General features: G+C 42.1%; 3 protein-coding genes across 3 annotated transcripts; 2 read left to right on the top strand and 1 right to left on the bottom strand.

Annotated features, from left to right (window-relative positions):
* The first annotated feature begins 171 nt into the window (after positions 1–171).
* On the top strand, positions 172–5,402 carry LOC117747040 (mucin-2-like). The gene is made up of 5 exons (XM_034556434.1): positions 172–515; positions 1,027–1,287; positions 2,717–3,031; positions 3,118–3,284; positions 3,935–5,402. The coding sequence occupies exons 1-5, from the start codon at positions 449–451 to the stop codon at positions 3,977–3,979; spliced, it is 855 nt and encodes a 284-aa protein (XP_034412325.1). The 5' UTR covers positions 172–448; the 3' UTR covers positions 3,980–5,402.
* A 217-nt stretch (positions 5,403–5,619) lies between these two features.
* On the bottom strand, positions 5,620–7,987 carry mgst3a (microsomal glutathione S-transferase 3a). Its single transcript, XM_034556435.1, has 6 exons — positions 7,611–7,987; positions 6,791–6,916; positions 6,493–6,566; positions 6,301–6,358; positions 6,036–6,108; positions 5,620–5,930 (listed from the first exon to the last, which is right to left on the bottom strand). The coding sequence occupies exons 2-6, from the start codon at positions 6,905–6,907 to the stop codon at positions 5,791–5,793; spliced, it is 462 nt and encodes a 153-aa protein (XP_034412326.1). The 5' UTR covers positions 6,908–6,916; positions 7,611–7,987; the 3' UTR covers positions 5,620–5,790.
* Positions 7,988–11,074: 3,087 nt separating this feature from the next.
* On the top strand, positions 11,075–16,863 carry LOC117746859 (leucine-rich repeat-containing protein 52-like). The gene is made up of 2 exons (XM_034556183.1): positions 11,075–11,723; positions 16,388–16,863. The coding sequence occupies exons 1-2, from the start codon at positions 11,075–11,077 to the stop codon at positions 16,714–16,716; spliced, it is 978 nt and encodes a 325-aa protein (XP_034412074.1). The 3' UTR covers positions 16,717–16,863.
* Positions 16,864–17,848: the final 985 nt, after the last annotated feature.

The raw sequence follows: 17,848 nt of genomic DNA, 5'->3' as shown, positions 1-17,848 counted from the left end.
TCGCGTGCGTCCAACGCCACTATAACGCTCTACAACAGGCGCTCCTGACGCAGACAACTGCGCCTCTGACGCACGGGCATCTGATTGGAGCAGGGGGCGCAACGGCGACTGCAAGCTGATGCATGTCGGAGGAATAAATTAATGGATGAGTGACTGGCAGGAGACGCAAAAGAGCTGGAGAGTGAAACATGAATGTGCAGTGAGATCGGTTCCGCGTCTTCGCTCATTGGAGTGAGGCGCGTGCAGCTTGCTCTCCTCCGGCCGCCGCCCGCATGCAGCCTGCCGCGCGGCCCCACCCCTACTTCTCTTCTGCCCGACTCCCTCCGGATATTTTTAGCGCTGATGATGTGCCCTGTCAAATCACGTAACGGAAACAGCCTCAGAGCTCGGAAGCAGAGTCGTCGCGAAGAGCCCGCTTTGCTCCGTTTTGTATATCGCGATCTGCAGGATGCGATTTGAAATGAATTTGGCGTGTTGCGTGTTGGTGGTGCTTACCGGCTCATCGCAGACAAGAGGTAGGTGTCATCCTGATGTGTGTGTGTGTGTGTGTGTGTGTGTGTGTGTGTTGTTTTATAATTTAATGCAGGACAGTACACTCTCAAAATGCAATTAGCTGATTAATTGATTAGTCAATTGCATACAATTGATCAACTATTAATGTTTAATCGGATCAGTGCATTTGCAAGCAAAAAAAGGCAACATCTCTGGTTTAAGTTTGTACTTTTATTTTAGTAAAGTATACAGACAAGTTCTTTTAGCAATGATTAATCAAGCAGTTAAATAGCAGAACAATAATCTACAACTATTATCTTTTGGGTACTGAGTAATGACAAAACAGCGGTTCCAACTCTCATGTGAATCATTTTGCAATGAAAAATACACTGCAAATATTTTGGTTTTGGACTATTTGTTGTACAAAAAAATGTGAATATATTTCATTATGCTCTGGGGATTCGTTTAGACACAATTTTATAGTAAAAACAATGTAATTAATAATATTTGTTTCTTATCCTTTTTATGTCATAGGTCAGAGCAGTGCCGTGCCTCCTGTCCTCACCCTGGCTGCCTTCCCGAGTCACGCTGGAAGCTCAGCATCTCCTGACCTGACAGAAGATCCTAGGAATGAGCACTCACAGCGGACACACAGCGGGGATGAAACCTCCACTGACACCACGACCATCGCCAAGGCAACAATCCATTCAGAGGCTGTGACAAATGCAGTATATGCAACGCACTCTGCAGTGGCTACACCTCAACACATCTTCATGCCTGCTCTTTCACCTTCAGGTATTCAACACAAATCTGCATGTTTAAATGCTGCCTCTCTTCAAAAGCTTCAATACATAGAAATGTATGTCATCATCTTGTCCATAATTCAATAATTGTGCATATATCATTTTAAAGTCCAGTCTTTTCACTTTGTCCAGTCCCACACACTTAGAGACGTTTGTTTGAAAACACTCTTCTCAGGCTTACTGCCAGGAATGCTCCATGGAACATATTCCTCTCCTGATCTATGACACTGACTGCTATGAGTTTGAGAACGTGTGTCGCAACCTCATCTAAGAGATTCCCTTTTATAGATCAGATAAATATAACTCTCTCCGCTGATGCCCTGTTGACTCTTTGAGCATCACAGAAATAACAAACAAAATTACATAATGCCATCCTGTTCACATTGCTTCCTTATTAGCTGCTGTCGTCACTTATCTGTCTGACCCTGTGGAGTAATGTGTAGGTTATCCCTCTATTCAAAAGGTAAACATTACATCACAAGTTGCTTTGTGACTTATTGCAGAAAATGCACAAGGATACTCTGCCTCTCATTCTTAGTGCTTTGCCCACAGGAGCACTAATGACAGCCGGTCTCTTCATTCTATCCTAAATGTAAACAGTAGAAAGGAAGTGTTGACTTGTAATTACCAACCATACAAAGTTCCTTGAACACACCCCTTTCCCAGCCCCCTCCCCAGCTGTCAGCATGAGCTGTGAAACTATGTAAAGAGCCACGTGCATATAGTGGAGTAACAATATACTCGTGTTGAAAGTCGGAAAAGGCAGTAAGCTTGCTGTGTATATCAACGTTTATAGAGAACATGAAAGCAGTGACTGAAAAATAAATGAATAAACTGCTGTAAATTATGATGCAATAGAACAGTTGTAACAATAGCTTTATGAAACTTCTGTGTTTACCAGGGCTGCCAGTATAATTCTTTTCATTGTCAATGCATCTACTGATTATTTTCTCCGTTGGTCTGTAAAATGTGATGTTCCCTGAACTTATATTTAATGTTTTCAAATGACTTGTTATCTCTCTCCAAACCCTGAATATATTAGGTTTACTCATCTTTGTTTGGTGACTTAAAGCTGAGTGTTTGGTACATTGTTGCAGACACCTGTGGTTTATCTGAATCAGCAACGGCACAACTGAAAAGATGGCGTAGTGAGCATCCACCACCACCATTATTATGCCGTTATTTGATGGATAAAAATACAAACGACAAGTTAACAATGGTATCTCGACACTGTCATGCAGGAAAGGTGGGACAAAAGTGTACTGTATAACTGTTTTAATGGCAGTGGGAGTGATCAGTTTGTATTACCAGCATTTTGTGGAGTCACACCAGTGTGCTGTGTGTACGGTGGGTTTCCTTTTGAATAATTCTCTGTGCTGTTTTAAATTGATACAGCACTGCCTTCACATCCCCACTTTCAGCTGCCGCAGACAACCTTTCATCTGCGCCGCCTGTCCGGAGCACCACCCCTCCACCGCACGTCTCAACCACTGATGGCGGAGCCATTGTGACCACAGATCCCGTCACCACCTTTTCATCTCTGCCTGCAGCCCACACAGTGCATGATACAAGCTCCACAGCCCACGCCTCCACCATGCAGCCCCAGTCTGAATCATGGACCACCGCCTCCACACAGCCGACAACCACAGGACATCCTCTGATCTCCGGTCCAGACCGGGGTCCTTCTGGGCCAACATACCAGGAGGTCCCGTCTGAGCTCAATGTTGGAGATAAAGGTAAGGTGATGAGAGTATTGTTATTGATTCTGTATCTCACAAATGGATTGATTGTTTTATTAGGATTTTTCATTTGTGTCATTTAGACCTCAAGGGGCCCCGCTACCGCTCAAGCTCCCCTTTGGATCCCCTGCTGGCCGGCCTGCTGTCCGTGTTCATCGTCACCACCGCTATCGTCTTCGTCATCCTCTTCCTCAAGTTTCGCCAGCGGACAAATCACCCAGAGTTCCATCGGCTTCAGGATCTACCCATGGTGAGATAAATACATGTATAACAAGTACGGTTGTCATTAAAGGGGAACTACAGCATTTTTCTACGTGAAGGTCAATTTACTTAAAATAACCTCAGTTTGGTTACGAACTGGGGCTGCAGAGTTTGAAACAAGTGTGTACCAGGCAACGAGGGTGTAACGAAAGACTGCAGTTGCATTTTGGGAGCTGGGGGTGTGGGACCACAGAGGCAGACAACCAGTTTGTAATACTGCAAATATATAAATATTGCAATACTTTCATCAGTGGGCTCAATTGCCATTGGGTTACACCTATACAGAGGTAGGACTTAACTGACATTTATTGAAATTCAAATCTTCAAGATTGCTGCTGTAACATCTGTGTCGTCCAAAAACTTTATGGAATTCCACTTTTAACTTGCTGTGAATTGAAACCCTAAATCACATATTTTTTTAATTCAAATCAGTTCGTATATTTACATATTACATTTATTCTCATAACTTATTATGCTTATCTACAGAGTACCCTGTTTAGAAAGTAATATATTAAATCACTTAATAAACTGTTCACAAAGTGTAAAGCTGAGCGTATAAGCATTGACCTAGTCTCCCCTTTGTACACTCATTCTTAACAACTTTACTAGTGTAAATCGTACTGTAATTATCTTCTCCAGGATGATTTGATGGAGGACACGCCCCTCTCCAGATACACCTACTGATGAACGCATCCTCAGTCACTTCCACTACTCAGAGAACAGAAGCAAAGCAGACACCAAAGGAAGACCAGTGTGGCTCTCAGAAAAGCCTTTGCCTGGATGCAGCTGCATCTCTGCAGATGAGTTTTGGGTCAGTGATGGAAAAAAATATATTTATCTGTGGTTCCATGAGAAGGATCCAGAAAGTCTTTCAAATGGGAGGTTTCAGAAGCACTTTTTTTCTCCACATTCCCTTTAAATTTCGAGAGATCTTCATCATAGTAGAGACTATTTGTTTGTGCCTCAACCCCCTTGACTTTCTCCACATGTATGCACAGCACTTTAATGTGGCATGAATAGTCCCAGTGCCCTCTAGGGGACATCTGAGGTAATGTGGATCAGGGTTGCGCGATGTCCTCCAATGTAAGGCAACCTCAGGTTATCCAGCGAGAAACAAGAGTGAGAGACACATGGGAAAGTTGCCAACATGCCTAAAATATTTAAAGAATATTAATTAAGATCCCATAGGTGACCAAATATGAGTGAAGTGCACTTTCACACCAAACTGCTACAGGTTGATTGTGTTGTCTTAAAGCAGAGGTCTCGATTATACAATTCAAAAGCCATATCTTTGGAAAAACAGACACACAGAATATCGTACAGTAGAAGCCAAACCTCATTCAGTGGCTCAAATTTATGATTCAACTTTTTATGGAACTTTTTGTCATCATGGTCTTTAAAACTTGAATTTGGTTATTCTGTTTTCAATGAATGTTTAATCCACCACTGCACACTGAGAAGAGACCTCGCTACACTAAATACTTTTAAAAGGAGCAATTTGTAAAGGTAAAACCCAGTTATTGTTAAATGAGTTGTAAAATAAATATTTAGAAATGTATTTGTTTCTGCACAAGGTGTTTGTTCAAATGCTGAAGTGGCGACAATGAGAAGAGGCGCAGTTTAGATTCTTCTGTATTAACTAGAGTGTCATGCAAATGTGCTGGAAACTATGCTGTTGTGTCACAGTTTTTACCGATAGTCTGTTCTGAGTTACTTTACTGTTAAGTGCCAACAGTGATGTATGATTTAATATGCCATTGAAATGTGGACTTTAAGAAATTAAGATTTTCTGTTTGATAATAAATCAGAAATCATGATACTGAAGTCCTAAAACTTTAGGGGTTATAACCCCTAAAGTTACTGGAGCAGCATGTGGACGAGTTCTTCAGCATTGTGTTGTGTCATTGTGCGACGCACCTTTTGTTTAGCAGACGGTTGTGAGTCCAACAGCTCTTCAGAGACATAAATCCACCTGCCTTGACAAGTAATGTGGACTTTGAGCAATTACTCAGCTTCAAAAAAAGAAAGCCACTCCCTTAAACAAACGTTGCTGTTAACTAAACCTCACATTCAATCAATACCTCTTCAACACCAAATAGATAATGTATAACCAACGTAAAATATTTAATATAATTTGTATGACTAGTCAAAACCCTGTTTTAAGTATGAGACGGATTAAAAAAATAAAAAGAATCACAAGACCCATCAACAGCAATATTTTTTATTAACCATTTACAGGTAATAATTAATACAGCACATGGTAGGTCAAATTCCCTATGAAATGTTCCCATTTTATTAGTGTATGAAATATATCTCAGGTCTTGTGGCCAACTACTTCAGAAATCAGCCATGATCCGATATGAGTTTTTTTTTCCTCATTGGAGAACCAGTCGGGGCACTTAACATAACCTTCACCTGGCTTCACGTGTTGAATTGGTCAGAGGTTAGCATGTTATCATAAAGTGAATGACTGGGTCCTGAAGACTTCATTCTCATTAGCAACATTCACTGTGACGGAAGGGATATATCCGTGGTCCAGTCCAGCCAAGCAGGGTGCGGCCGAAGCACGCTGTGGACAGCATCATGCCGAGCAGAGCCACGTTCCCAAACGCTCCCCGCATTCTTTTTTTAGGATCTGATTGAGATGAAAACTATTATTATTTATAGAACATTTGCAACCTGATTTACGTTACAAAAGCAAAGAATGCCATGAAACATGGACTGCCCAAGATGTTCTTACCCCCTGAAGAGTACCCATGTGCGTACACCTCTCTGCTTATGATCCATATAGCTCCAAGTCCACTAGCGAGACGCTGTTGTAACCAGACGGACAGACACACAGGCAAATGTAACACTGATTAATGACATGATTTAATGAACCTTGCATATCTTAAAACAACAGCATTAGGCCTACTCAAATTGTGTGCTTTAATTTCTAAATACTTTATTTGTATGTAGCAGTATGCTGGTGCTAAAGAAGTATGATATTGCAAGAATAAACTTACAGGATTGTGGGCCCCACCGACTGCGAGGCAGAAAAGAAAGGCGGGGTAGACCTCCAAGCTGGTGAAAGGTTACAACAACACGTTACCTTTCACATGGGTTCATTGTTACTATGAATCATGGGAGTGTGGTGCAACGTCAGTCTAGAGGGTGCACTTCTAAGTTGCAATGCTCAGATTTCAGCTCATACGTACGTGTTTTGGTGCGAACGCTGGATGCAGTTAAAAATGTTTCCAGTTTCTGGGTCGTTACTGTACATCTGAGGATACTGCAAGTAAAGACAAGTCTATTTGTATAGGCAATTCAAAGTGTTTTACATGAGCCACAAAAAGAAGCAAAACCATGGTCTGCAGACTGCTGACATGTTGAGGTGCTGTTTGAATGGGTGGGTGTGGCTCTTAAACAGTATGAATGAGCAAGAGTGGATTATAATTAATTAATTAAAATATATATATATCCTGCTATCCATTTGAACACCAATGATCTGCTCACCTGTACGTTGTACTTCTTGCGGGCTTTGCCAACTTTCATGGCCAGATGTCCAATCATCACCATACTAGCAACACCAGTCAACACCACATATCCATAATCTTTAGATAGCACAACCATCTTGGCAATCTTGAGAGAGGAACAATAAGAAAGACAAATTAGTTTGAGTTATTCCAAAAAAAAGTGCATGTCTGTTCATATGGCCTATATATCCCACCCTAGCATCATTCAAACAAGCCCTCAAAACCCACATCTTCAAACTCGCCTTCACCTGCTGACCCCTGCTGACCCCTGCTGACCTCTGCACTCTACCCTCCAGTATATGACTAATTCCTCAGAGCTTCTCAAGTTTTCATTTTTTTTTACCTGAAATGTTCTGTTTGTTTGTTTGTTTGTTTGCTCTTTGTCTTTCTATTAAAGCGTCTTTATGTGTTTTGAAAAGCGCAATATAAATTCGATGTATTATTATTATTATTATTATTATTATATATTGTGTTATCATTTCAGCTTTTGACTCATTCTGAAGGTAATAATTACTTTTTGATTTTAGCCTAGCTCTTAGTATTTCTGTTAGAGGTAAGAAACCGGTGGGAGTTATATTTAGGGTAAACATTACTGCTTGTAAATGTATAACATTCGGGTGCGTACTCGCTTCCAGCACTCTATCAAACAAATAATGAATACATTCGACAAACCGGAGAGCATTAAAAGCAAAAGGTCAAACGAGGACACAGCGACGCCATCTACGTCAGACCAACAGGTTTCCGAGGAGGCGCATATGAAACTCACAGAACCCCAAATATTAATTTAAAAAAAAGTTTACCTGAAAGATATCGCTCGTGCTCGTGGTCGACAGATGAAAACAGAGCGACTAACCGACGTCAGTGAAGTCTCCGATCGCGCTCTTCTGTGCGTGTGTTTCCGGGTGCGTCGTTCTCTTCACACACCCACGCCCCGACGTGCGTGCTGCGTGGAGGATTACGTAACACACGCGCACACACACACGCGCACACACACACACACACACACGCACACACACGCACACACACACACACGCACACACACACACACACAATGAGGTCGCGATGGCCGCCTGTCGCCTACTTCACACTCTTGTCTTTTTTGTAAATGATTATCTCGTAAACTTGTGTCGTTAATGTTTGCTCCACAGAAACGTCTCCTCGAATAATTGGTGCAATCTTTCTGACATGCGCCCTAGATCATGTACAGAACTAGGGTTACCTTGGTAACCAGCTAAAATAAGGCGACTCCACTCTGAAGAGTATTCTAATTATTACAGCGCTGGGACGTAATTAACACATTTTAAGTAGCAGTATATGATATACTGTTGGCATAGTTGTCATTTCATACATTTGATATGATAATCTTACCCATGACTGCATCAATGATAATACACTGATATTATATATAAGAGTATAAACTTACAACAGCATTTATCAGCATTATAAGTATGTTATAAGTACACAAGAGGTCAGCCTATGGTAACAATACTACTTGTGTATTTTTACTTAAGTGAGATTTTCAGTACAAGGTCTTTCACTTGCAAAGAAGACAATCTAAGTTGCTGCTGCAAATTCATTTTATGAACCTCATCTCAATTCTTTGCTTTTTTTGTGAATAGTTTGACTTCATCGGTTTCACATTTCATTTATTTGTAACATTTAGCATTGCTCGAATAGACTCATAAAGTAGATGATTTAATATGTGTAATTATAGAAGATGAATGATATGTTATACCCCTTCATCTGACAGTGTCAACTTTTACAGACTTTTTTTTACTGCTGACATTTTGACTTGGCGTTACAAGAAAGGCACAGGTGCAAGTAATGACATTATTGATGACTCCATCCTTTTTGAAGGGCAGTAAGCCACGCCAGTAAGCAAGCTCACAACACCGAGGCCTTATCTTGGTAAACCTAAATGGAGGGCTGCCAACAATCTGCCCTGCTTTGAAGTGACCAAGGATCTCACAAAGTTTCCTGTATCATATGTCAGGTCAAGTTGAGGTATGCAAAGCACTGTCATTGGTGTCTCTTGATCAGCAGACAGAGTCCCTTCTACACTGTTATGTTATATGTTATATTATGTTCTATTTTGCTCTGTCCCTCAAACAACAATTTGGTGCTGCAGTGTTTGTTTGTTAGTTTTTTGCCTTTGTTTGACAAACCAGGTCTTGTGAATGCAGATTAACCATAAAGATAAATATAGGATAATTTATTGCAAAGGTAAAAGGGGACTGACATGCTCTAAAACAAGGGATTATATGCTGAGTCTCTACATTTGGCCATCTGTCTAATGTAGAAGGACAAGAATCAAACAATTAGAAGGCCATGCTTTGGCCAACAGAGGTAGTTATATATGAGAGTAGATTAAGATAAAACTGAGTTTATATTTAACTGAAAATAAACATTTAATCTGTATATTGAAGATATTATTGTGTGATGACAACAGAGTCAAACAGCCAGAAGTGGTTTTACTGCCCGCAAAGTTGTTGTTGCCGTCAGGGCCATCCTGGTTGGTTCATTATATGTATTTAAATAGGTATATTCTTTGACCCAATAATATACAATTTCCCCCTTTTGTTTCCCAAGAAGAGGCTTTTTGTTATCTTCTTCTGCAGTTTGACAGTATCATATTTTTCCAACTGTAAATATTTAAACCTACTCCATGTTTTATATGTGGCACCATTACATTGAGTGGAAATAATCTAGATGTCTTGTGCAACACTTTCTAAAAACTTTGACATATTTGATAACTTTGGATCTCCCCTAGCGTTAAAGATGAAAGTTCTGGGCCACATTCTTCAGAGATTAAAGAATAAATTGGTGCTTAGACATGATGCAAACCATGCATCAGAAAAGAAAGTATATGAGCTGATTGCTCCTCATGTGTAAAACATTACCACGTGTTCGTCACTAGATGTCCTCATGAAGTCACTAAATTTCTTTGACACAAAACAGCTGTGTGGATTAGTTCAGTCCACAGAATGGCAAGTGTGAAAAAGCATTAGATTGTGCATGCCTAAGGCCTCCTGCTCTATTTTTGACTCACCAGGGAATACATACAGGGAAAATATTCCACTTCATTGTGTGATAGAGAGAACAAGAGTGAACGTGGTCAGTGTGACTCGGGGTAGTTTCTTTCACGGACTGTCAAAGGCACATCTGTCCTCCTCCTCCACCATGCTGCGTCTGATTCAGCACTTCAACACCTACACAGAGAACCAAGAATAGACTCAGGACTCATACTGAGACCGGAGTGAGGAGGAAAACAACTGCTGCCTGAGACCATCCTGTCCCATCTCGTCCCATCTGATGGCTGTGGAGTGGGTACGGTTTGAGTTCGGGGGGGGGGTTGGCTATGGCTGAAACGTCAGACGTTATTGAAAAAGCCTTATTGCACATATAGGTCTATGCTAAGGAACCCCCCTCTCAACACATTGTTATCACTGCCCACCTCTCTTGTTTTCAGAGCCTTGTTCCCAGGTTCACCAGTTTTTGTTCCACCTAAACACACGCACGCACACACACGCACGCACGCACACACACACACACGCACGCACGCACGCACGCACACACAAGCTATACTACACACATACATACCACATACATGTCCAAAAACAGATGCTTCCACACAATACACCACACAGTCATATGTAGATGCATCACTGTTTCTGCAGCATTAGGTCACCTTTTTAACTGCTCCCTATATGGCAAGCAAAATATATGCATGTCATATATTTTGACTTTACTTCCATTAACTCTTTGCTGCCCAACGCTTCCCCTCTCACTCCAGCTCACTCCAAAGCGTGAGATCACTCCACAACGCACCCCCACCCGCGCGCAGTTTAGTGCCCCCCTCCCCATTGGGATTCGGTTTCGGAGAGCGAGAGGAAGGCAAACATATAGTGGAACAAGTGACCGCGTGACCGTTGCGAGCAGCACAGCACGAGGGGACGGTGTGCGCGTTTTCAGCGTCTGAATAGCGTCGTTTCGACGGAAGAAAAACACGATAAATAGATCAAGTTTGAAACAGCATGAAGGCATCTGGTTGTCAAGTTCCAGCCAGTGGATGCGCGCCGGATCCAGAACCAACGACAGGATGAATTGAGACATTGCGCGCACGAGTTGTGCCACGGGCGAGCGTTAGGTTTGACCTCTGTGGAAATGATTTCTGAGACAAACAGCGTGGTGAGGATGTATCAATGAAGAATGTGACCGCGTCTGACTCTCACCAAACGGGGTGGATGAAGCCGTCGGCGGTGTCATGCGTTTTGCCCCGCAGTCAAGCGCGCAACCCTTGCGGCTCATAGTTCTGCTCCTCTTCACCGCGAGGGTGAACACATCCCCGATGCTCTCCTCGGGCTGCCCGGACAGGTGTGTGTGTGACGACCAGCTGGTGGTTCAATGCGCTGGGCAGCACCTGACCACCTTTCCGGTCAACTTGCCGCTGGCCACGCGGCAGCTCATCATCTCCAACAACCGCATCGTGGAGCTGCCGCCACTTGCGCTCAACTACCTTTCCGATCTGGTGTATCTGGACTGCAGCAACAATTCCCTTACGGAGATATCCGAGTCCACGTTTGGGAATCTTAGGAAGCTGGCCTACCTGGACCTCTCCTTCAACACCTTGATCCACATCGAGGACAGGACGTTCGGGCCCTTGGTGAGCCTGGTGATGCTGAGGATGACTGACAACCCGGGGCTCTCGGAGATGCACCAGGACGCTTTTGTAGAAAACGCGGCCCTCCAGGTGCTGGATGTGAGTCGGAACAACCTGACGGTCGTCAACATCACCTCCCTGATCGCGCTGCCCGCGCTGCGCTCGGTGGGGCTCAGTGGGAACCCGTGGAGCTGCGAGTGCGACAACGAGGACCTGTGTCTGTGGGTCCACCTGGAGGGCTTCAAGTTCCAAGGTTTTATCAGTTATCCATTCTAATGTCATATAGTCATCACAGCACGACCCTGGTTTACTGTAGCTCTTTCCTTGTATCAAGTGGATAGGCACCAGAGAGCCAATCACAAATAAGGTCAGCTGCTTATTAATGATTATAATTAATATAAGGTTATGTAAACTATTGACCTTTTGCTGGTGGCTGCTTTCAATAACTGGCCTGTATCCCGTCAAAAGATGAACACTTATTTATCACCTTCCATACAATAAATGCTTAGGACTTGATATGATAACAAAATGAAACAAAGTCCCTTTGGTGACAGTTTGGTGGCTGGTAATACAGCCGTGCAGTTTATCCTCCTCCAGTATTGAAAAACATTAGCCAGGGATTTTTCACAACCCAACCTTAATATTGTTCTTTCTAATGGTTTAAAACTGATTTATAAAGCATTGTAAAATAAGTGTTGACCATTTATGAAGCCGATACACACCATTAATAAAGGGTGCTTTATTAAATGGTGGTTCCAATTAAACTTATAAGGAGAAAAGGGATGAGTTGTACAAAATAACTCAGCAGTGAAAGTCTCCCTTAGACCCCAAGAAAGAATGCATCCATGCAGATTATCTTTTCAAGCACACATAGATCCCTCACTGCTGGATTCCCCTCATATCATAATACTAAAAAACGCCAGTCTGCACCTTTTGGGCACACGCAACAGATAACGTCATGCCATCACACTTCTATGATATTAGCTGCGTTAAATAGTGTGTCGTACAAAAATGTGTGGATGTGGAGAAGAAGAATTTACATGTAAGTGTAACCATGCAGAGTGGAGAAGTCTGCAGTCTGAAGTTCGACCTTTTCTCAGCTTTCAGTGGGATGAAATGTGCACAGGTGACGGCGGGGGAGCGTGACAGCATTCATATCAAATAGCAAAGAGGGTGAAAGAAGATCGGAGGCAGGGAGCCATTAGATTTCTCTTCTGGCAACCGTGTTCATTAATTCAACTCTACATCCTGAAGTTTGGGAGGAAAACAAGAGAGTCTTTCATCTTGAAATGACTAATCAAGTCTCTATTTTATCCGGCTATCCTGCAGATGTGATTAATGGATCATAGTTGCACCATCAAATATCGATTTGTTTTATCACCTTTACGCTGATAGATGTGACTGATATTTAACAATCTTTCTTACTTTGAGTTATTATGCTTTGGGTGACTGTGGGTCAGTGGTTAGCAGGTCCGTCTTTCAATCAGGGGCTAGTCGATGTGTCCTTGAGCAAGACATTTAACTCTGAATTGTTCCCCGTAGCTGTTCTACGGTGTATGTATGAATGTAACATGGTTGTAAGTCGCTTTGGATAAAAGCGTCAACTAAATGAAATATAATGAAATGTAATGTATGCTCATGCTTTGGTGGATGTGTCACTATGCAAAAGGACAGTTGCTATTTATAGTGTGTCTTACTGAGCATGAAGCATGTCACAATTCTAACACCATATATATAATACATCCGCCACGCTTACTAAAAAGACATCCCCTGCTTCGCTCTTCCACACACACTCATACTGGAGTTCACCACGGTCCCTCATGTGCATCTTAGGCCGAGTCCAAAACAAGTCCTGCCAGAGCTGTCTTATATTTTCCTGCTGCTCTCTGCCTTTTGTCTCGTTTAATTTGGAGTGGAGCCTCTTCCAGTGACAGCTGCCAGCAAGGGAGAGGATAGCTGCTCACATTCTCTACCTCAGTTACATATACACACAGTCTGTCAATCTCGTTACAGGCAGCTTATTCTCTCTTGAACCGAGTCTCTGAAAAATAAATGTGAAAAGTCACACACAGCAATTCAGAAATACACATTCACGACTCGTGCATTTAGACACACAGCCCGAAATAATACAAATTGTTAGTGCTTGAGGGGGAAAACAGAAGGAACACATTTTGGAGACGACTGTGTTTCCGCTGCGAGCGTTGTCTCCGATGCCTCGGTAGCTCTCGTCTGGGTCTCACCTGGTTCATGCAACACGACTCACTTGTCTCCTCTGGTTAGGGAAACGCATGGCAAGCGTGAGAGAGATAAAGCTTCATGAAGGAACCAACATATTCTCCTCTGTCTCGCCTTCCTGGCTAGATTAACACTCTTTCAGTTGTTATATAAGGAGGGTGTCTAGAAATAGAGCAGAGTGTGGATGGGGGACGGAGGGAGGGAAAGCCCTCTTCTTTGATGCCAGTCTCTTTGGGGGGAGGAGGGAGGGAGAGGGGGGTGAAGCCAGAAGGGTTTCCTCCCTCGCTGTCAGGCACACGCACACCCACCCACACACACACACACACACACACACACACACACCCACCCACACACACACACACACACACACACACACACACACACACACACACACACACACACATTAGCAGACTCTGCAAGGGCAGACATAGAAGATGTGAAAGTTAAGTCAAGTGGAGCAGGGTTTGCGCACACGTTAGGAGGGAGTGTGCATGTGTGCATGCATGTGTGTCTTTGTTACAGTATATTGTGTGAACAGTGCACAGAAGCAGCCTTTGAGAGGATCAGAGTACGTTTTGAATTCTCTGTGGTAGAAGGAGCTTAGAGGCTGTCCTCGTGTTTTTCAGCTGCACACTGGTTTTCAGATCTGCGAGCCACAGAAGAGCTAGTCTGAGGATAAGAGCCTATGCATGTACTGGATGAATAACATATTAGGATCAAATTATTTTTTGGTGTCCCATTAAATTAACTTATCAAGTGATTTGATTGAAAGCTACAGCATGATCACTCTCACCCTGTCAAATCACACCTCCCACCAGCCTGAGTCAGTTATAACACCTTAACACCACGTGTTGCTTCTGAGAGGGCATGAAAACTAGTGGCAGGGAAGTTACTAATATAATAAAAAGGATAAATCAAATAAATGGATAGACAAGTAAAGGAGTTGGTTAAAAGTATCTGTTAGAGGAGCGCCTTTGTAGTTGTGTGGTTACAGCACATGCACATTAGTAATTGATACATTTTAGCTGAAGTTGGCTAAAAGTAATACATGAATGATTAAAATAGTTAATTTAGCAAAACCTAATACATAACCAGATTAAATTAATACCTGCAAATAATGGATAGAAAGTGAGCTAATATGACTGTTTGGGATAAATAGCAATTCTGTGCATTGATTGTGTTTATTTTTGAGATTATGTTGTAGCACAAAACAAGAAATTAGTCACATGTAATGCATGTATATGCCATTAGCATCAAACTCTGAGAAAGAAAGAAACATATACAACATTATTGCTGAATTATTTGTGAAAGAGTCAAACTATGTAATACAATAAATTAATCTGTCATGGCTGACTTTTCCCCAAATGTCTCGCAGGGTGCAGAGAGTCAAAGCAGATTCTACAAATGTTCATGTATTCATCCGTTCTTCATGTATGCCCACAAATATGCCAGCACATTGAGAATGCATATTTGAAGGCTGTCAGTGTAGATTTTTGGTTTTAGAGTTTCTTGATCTCCCTCAGTGGGACTTTGAACTACTTTGAAAACCCAGAAGCCAATTAAATACAGTGGTCGTATAGAGATGGGAACACTGTTTCTGCTGACGATAACAAAACACTGAGCCAGGTTTTCAGGATTGTTTTCAGAAAAATGCCTCTCGTCAGCGGCTGCAGAGCTCAACATCCATCATGTGACGTATTTGACTGATAGGCCTTTTTAGAATTGAAAGAGAAGGAACTCAACATTTTATTAGGATTTGTGGATTTCAGTAAGGATTTAGTCGTCGTCATATGAGAACTCTTATTATCTGTCGTTTCAGGCAGACACAAAGGCCCAAGTCAATGTCTAATCCTGTAGGGAAGAAATAATTTGAATAATTCATAATTCAATCCTGCACCAACTCAGGACTGTTATGCAATAGTACAGTTTTCTGCATTTACGTCTCTTAGCTGTGTGAACCTGAATATGTCATATGTTTAGCTCAGTTTGCTGCCATTTACAAATGTTATGCAAAGTAATATATGAATTATTTATCAGACGGCTGTTTAATGCCATATTTTCCTTGCAAAGTTATTTGTGCATTAATATGGTTCTCACAATATCAAAGAATCTTTTCAATGATAATAAAGATTTATGATCATTATATTGAATATGTTTGCTGTATGTAAGTACAATGAAAGGCGCCCTGAAAATATATCAGCTACCTACTATTCTTAAAACTGTTTCAGTTATTTCATGACATAATAATGACTTAATAATAGATAATACCATTAGACGTTAACATTAATTGTTGCTTGTTTTCATGAATTATGTCTGCATGTGGTTTTCTTGCTTTACGAAACAATTTTATAGACAAAGACTGGATGTAGATTACTTGATACCGTCAAAGGGCAATCATGTGTATCAAGAATGCCACTGTTCTGAATTAATGTCATGATGTAATGCAAACCCTGCACATGCAGTCCAGATCAAGATGATTCAATAGTCTGATGATGCCACTCCAGGACAGCTGACCTATTTATTGCTGGAATTGTTATGTATGGGAGAAAATACATATTTATCTCCAATGCACTTCAGTGTTACAATTATTTAATTGTATTTCCTTCCGAAATATGTTAATGTTTTCTTTTGAGCCATGATTCATCCTTAATCATTCCTTCTTGATGTGTGCCTGTGTGACAGATGAGGGCCAGACGGTGTGCGGCTCCCCTGCTGACATGCAGGGCCGTCGTCTGGGTGAGGTGGGCATCCAGCTGCGGACGTTATGTCACCAGACTCTGGGCTCCTGGGACTACCTGTTCTTTGTCGTCATCGGCTTTGTCATCTTCGCAGCCGGCACCGTGTCGGCCTGGGTGATGGGCGTCATTATGGTGCTCTATGAGCGCTACATCAAGAAGAAAGACGAACAGCTTGATGTGGATGACGAGGAAGAATCTAGTGAGACGGGTCATACCTCGCGAGCCAGGAGTGACCATGGCAACGGGAATTTGAAAACGTCACAAACTGTCTAACATATTTAATACCCCCTCTACCCATCACGGATTCCCACAGTGCCTCCTGTCAAATTCCAGGAATGTCATGAAGTCCAATTACACTGCAGTCCAACTGAGTCTGTTTAACAGGCTCAGCTCTCAGAGAGGGAAGAGGAATGAACAGAGATGTGGACTGTCATACCTCTCATGTGTTGTGGGCTTTCAGGTTAGGTAACACACCTTCTGGCTGCCGTTGTGGAGGTCCCCCTGCATTTGGGTATTACTGACAGTGTATGCAAATGTCTGACTGTGCTATATGGTTTATTACTTTGTAATATTCGACTGGGACGTGGTCAAACGGGGTGACGGAGGAGCCCATATCAGCTGGGTATCTACAAAGCCGCTCGCTGGTTTGACAAGTAGAGAATGTTTTAGCTGGTCACCAACTCATTTTGGCTTGTGTAACAGTATCAATGTTCACATTCATGTTTTAGGGAATTTGATTATTCACTTTGTTGCCAAGAGTTAGATGAGACGATTGATACCACTTTATTCATCTTCTCATCTAACTAGGCAAGACAACGAATAGGAGTGTTTCCCAACATGTCCAGCTATTCTTTTCACCACCATCTGGGTTCACCTGTGACCAACAGAGGAGAAACAAGCTTGTCACATGATTTGTTTGTTCCTATATTGTTACAAATGGGGTAGTTGCACCTGTCACTACTCAATATAACAATCTATTTCGAGAACCTACTTAAATAGCTTTGTTTTCACATTTAAAAAAGAAATCACCCGTTCAACTCCACAATGGCAACAAGCACAGTAGGAGACTTTACAGATACTATGTAAATTGTAAAGTGATGTGGTCATTCCACTCATTTCAACTCATTTCTACTGAAAGGAGAGGGTTAAATGCATTTATACAAGGCATTTATGTCCGAGTAGATTAATAAATGTGCGCACACACTAATGTGTAACATGTAGCTGCACGTTTGACGGAGCTTCTGCAGATGCGAGCGTGTCCATCTTTGGTCCGGTGATGTGTGGTTTTGTACAGATAGTCCACCTCCCTCATCTATTAGCCCAGAAACAAACACAGTCGAGGCATTTGTGTTGAAGATCTGTTTATGAAGTTGAGAGCCAGCATGTGCCAACTGCTCAGGTCTGA

This window comes from Cyclopterus lumpus, chromosome 17 (genome assembly GCF_009769545.1).
Source record: "Cyclopterus lumpus isolate fCycLum1 chromosome 17, fCycLum1.pri, whole genome shotgun sequence".
NCBI classification, from domain to species: domain Eukaryota; kingdom Metazoa; phylum Chordata; class Actinopteri; order Perciformes; family Cyclopteridae; genus Cyclopterus; species Cyclopterus lumpus.
Note: the sequence above shows the minus strand (reverse complement) of the source record. Positions and strands in the feature narration are given on the sequence as shown.